General features: G+C 42.7%; 1 protein-coding gene across 1 annotated transcript; it reads right to left on the bottom strand.

Moving 5' to 3' along the window:
• LOC103497793 (proline-rich receptor-like protein kinase PERK1) lies at positions 1 to 3,620 on the bottom strand. The gene is made up of 8 exons (XM_008460142.3): positions 2,663 to 3,620; positions 1,851 to 2,411; positions 1,676 to 1,762; positions 1,512 to 1,582; positions 1,247 to 1,323; positions 795 to 942; positions 510 to 671; positions 1 to 427 (listed from the first exon to the last, which is right to left on the bottom strand). Exons 1-8 carry the CDS (start codon positions 3,264 to 3,266, stop codon positions 119 to 121), a joined length of 2,019 nt encoding a protein of 672 aa, XP_008458364.1. The 5' UTR covers positions 3,267 to 3,620; the 3' UTR covers positions 1 to 118.

The following is a 3,620-nucleotide window of genomic DNA, read 5'->3' as shown; positions in this document are numbered from 1 at the left end:
TTAATTCAATATGAAAATGATGTCTTTTTTTTTTCTTCTTTTGTAACAATCAAAGTCAAAATAACAGCCTGTGTTTGTTTCTTTACATAGAAAATTTAAAACAAAGCCTTTGTTTGTTTCAAGAGCGTCCACTAAAGCCTCCACTCTCTTTCTTTGCTGTTCTCGTCTCCATTTCTCTTGTGGTTTGCCCTTCGCTGCTTGATCCCGATGGATACAGCCCGTACTCGCTCGTTGGTCCGCTGTATTCGCTGCTCGCTCCATATTCTGTGCTTCCCAGTGCCATCTTTCTAAACTTTCTCAAGTCCTCGTTGTACTGATGGGTGTCGTAGTCTGAGCTTCCATGAGAACTGTACATCGAGCTCTGCCCGGGTTTCACTCCTTCGTTGAGATCCGATAGTGAAGAGTCTCCTTCGAGCGCTCGTACTACCTGCTCGGTTAACAGTTGCAGTGGTTCAGTATATTATACACATACGTTGAGAGCATCATTGGAGGTTTTTAACTGTGGTTACCTGACTCATTCGTGGTCGACGCTTGGCAGAATGACGAACACAAGCAGCAGCACAGGCAACCATGCGAGCCATTTCATTGTGGTTGTAGTTGTTCTGCAGCCTTGGATCAACCAAAACATCGAAGTTTCCATCTTCTAAAGCTCGGTTCATTAGCGGCCTAGCCTGAAATGGAAATGGTTTACAATGTTTACAATTTGCATGATCACATTGAGAGCAACAGAAATGAAAACAGTGAAGCTTCAGAAAAGATTACGACGATCATCCATGGACAATACTAGAACTTACCCAGTCTACGAGGCTATCTTCCATAGCAGTATTACTCATATCGACTGGTCGACGACCGGTAATCAACTCTAAAAGCATAACTCCAAAGGAGAAAACATCTGATTTCTCAGTAAGTTTGCCGCTCGAGGCATACTCTGGAGCAAGATACCTGAATGCAGAGTGGAAGAGATTGAGAAGAAAATAACGAAAGATTTGATCAACATATTTAGGAATCTATCAGATTGTGTATAGCATCTCGAAACACTGCTCATGCTCGAGTGTGGAATTTCATTTGGGCGATTTTTTTTGGAAGAGAGACATTCACGATGAAAATATCAACAATGATACTAGAAATTATTCTCACTCAAGGGTATTGACATGGTACTTAATTCATTATAAAAACACAATAAGAAGTAAAGGGTGATCTTCCTCCGATGAAATTTGAAAATAACAGGATTCGAGAAAGGCCATACCCAAAAGTACCCATCACTCGAGTTGATACATGGGTATTGACATCAGAGGTAAACTTTGCAAGTCCAAAATCAGCAACCTAGTAAAACAAGTCAGATTGGTCATCAGAACAAGAAGAATATGACAGATCCTTTAAGTTTCCGAATGGAGATGATCTACTTTCAATGTCGAATCAGAGCAGTATAAATGATTGACAAATGTGAACTCAGTTTCCAGCCAGAACAAAAAGAAAATTACATTTCAACGAGTAAAACTAAACATCAATACCTTTGCTTCAAACTTGAAATCCAACAATATGTTAGCAGCTTTAATGTCGCGATGAATGATTTTTGGGTGACCTAATTAACAAAAAGGTAAACTAGATTCCTTAAACATATCCATATTGTCAATTCTATCAAATTACCATAAAACAGAAACATAAGATAACTTACAATCCTCATGAATATAAGCTAGTCCTTTTGCTGATCCTAAAGCAATTTTGAGTCTTGTCTGCCAATCCATAGTCGGCCGCCCTTTACCTGCAAGGAAGAAGCTATACAATCATAACAAACAACGCATAAAACTTTAGTAGAACTAACTTCTAATGAAATGTGGCTATAGCATTACCATGTAAATGGAACTCCAAAGTGTTGTTAGCAACAAACTCATAAACAAGCAATCTTTGAGACCCAGTTATGCAATATCCAACCAAAGAAACAAGATGTTTATGATGAACTCGGCTGATGATATCAACTTCGGCTTGAAATTCTCGTTCGCCCTGTCCACTCCCAGCTTTCAATTGCTTGACAGCAACTTCCTTACCATTGGGAAGAACTCCCCTATGCACATATCCAAATCCACCTTGTCCAAGGAGATTCGCATCCGAGAAGCCGTCCGTGGCCATTGCCAATTCCTCATAAGTAAAAGTACTCTTTGAGAAACCAAAGGCCATATGAGGGGGAGGTGGCGGAGGGAGCGGTGTTTCAGGCCCAGAATACATAGAGCCCGAACCTCCACTGCTACTCATATAGAGCGGAGGTGGAAGTGGAGGACGAACGCCGGTTGGTGAATGCGGGGGTCGGGATGCAACTACCGGTGGAGGAGATGGCTTCGGCACCATCCCAACTAAAGGATCAGGCGGCAGAGGAGCATTGTTCTGCCATTGCTGCTGACCAGCATAAGGGTCAACTGTAATAAAAAAAAATAGTTCAAACAAATAAGGTCATCTAAAATGTAGGATGCAAATAAACCAATGATCTCATTAAAGGCCATCGCAGATTACAGTACAAGAACCATGAAATCAGAACTTCAATGGATTGAAAAAGAAACAATGTAGCGAATTAGAATTTGATCAATTCAAAGAAAGAACAATAAGATGTCAATAAACCCTAAAAATTTTGAGTACTCTGAAATTATCAAATTTCCGGCGATCATTTTACCTTTAGGGTCAGGCGGAGGGTGTGGATAAAATCCCTCTTCATCCCGTCGTCTTCTTCTTTTCTTTGTACAACAAAGGCATAATATACTCAGCAGAAGAACAATTACCACTCCACCAATTGCTATCCCGACGACAAGTCCGGTTGATATATTAGACGAGGAGGAGGACGGCGTTGAGGGAGGAGGAGGAGGAGTTCTGGACGGAGTAGACGGCGTATGAGAACTCGGAGGCGGCGGACTACGGCCAGTTGGGGGAGACGGAGGGGTAGTAGAAGACGTAGGAGGTGGAGAACTCGAAGGTCTGGACGGCGGAGGAGTGGAAGCCGGAGGTGAAGGAGAAGCAGTGGGCGGGGCGGGCTCTGGAGTAGACGGCGGAGGCCGTGATGGGGTGGCCGGAGGTGGTGCGGAAGTTGGCGGAGGCTGCGAAGGAGCGGGTGGCGATGCAGTGGAAGGCGGAGGTGGCGACGGAGTGGTAGTTGGTGGTGGTGTAGTGGACGGCGGCGGTTGTGCTGGAGTCGATGGGGGCGGAGCAGTAGGGGTTGGTGGCGGTGGGGACGTCGTATTGGTCGCCGGCGGAGACGTCGGCGCCGGAGTAGGGGTTGACATTGAAATGGAAAAAATCAGTAATCAAAGTATCCGAAATCAAAAACGCTTAGAATAAAAAAAAAAAAAAAAAAAAAAAAAAAAAAAGGAATCAAAGGATAAACAAGAAAAAGGGTTATGATGATGGGTTCAAAATTAAAATCCTAATTCTTTTGAGATTGATGATAAATCAAAATTCTTCTACTTTCTCTCTCTAGATAAAGAGAGAATAATGGTCCGAATTCTAGAGGGAGAAATGGAGTGGAGAATGTTGAACAAGCTGACACAGACGCGGCCAAACAAGGCGTTCTTTTTTTCTTTTTCTTTTTTCTATTTTCTTTTTTCCTATTTCACTTTTTCGGATTTCGGCCGTTTGAA

Source organism: Cucumis melo, chromosome 5, assembly GCF_025177605.1.
Source record: "Cucumis melo cultivar AY chromosome 5, USDA_Cmelo_AY_1.0, whole genome shotgun sequence".
NCBI classification, from domain to species: domain Eukaryota; kingdom Viridiplantae; phylum Streptophyta; class Magnoliopsida; order Cucurbitales; family Cucurbitaceae; genus Cucumis; species Cucumis melo.
This window is presented reverse-complemented; position numbering and strand designations above follow the sequence as displayed.

What these genes read in the sequence shown, in the direction of transcription:
- LOC103497793 (XM_008460142.3), bottom strand. Translation starts at nt 3,266, where the DNA reads ATGTCAACCCCTACTCCGGCGCCGACGTCTCCGCCGGCGACCAATACG. An exon ending in TTTGGAGTTCCATTTACATG is followed by an intron (nt 1,763 to 1,850) that starts GTAATGCTATAG and finishes TCTTCCTTGCAG; the next exon opens with GTAAAGGGCGGCCGACTATG. An exon ending in AAGATAGCCTCGTAGACTGG is followed by an intron (nt 672 to 794) that starts GTAAGTTCTAGT and finishes TTTCCATTTCAG; the next exon opens with GCTAGGCCGCTAATGAACCG.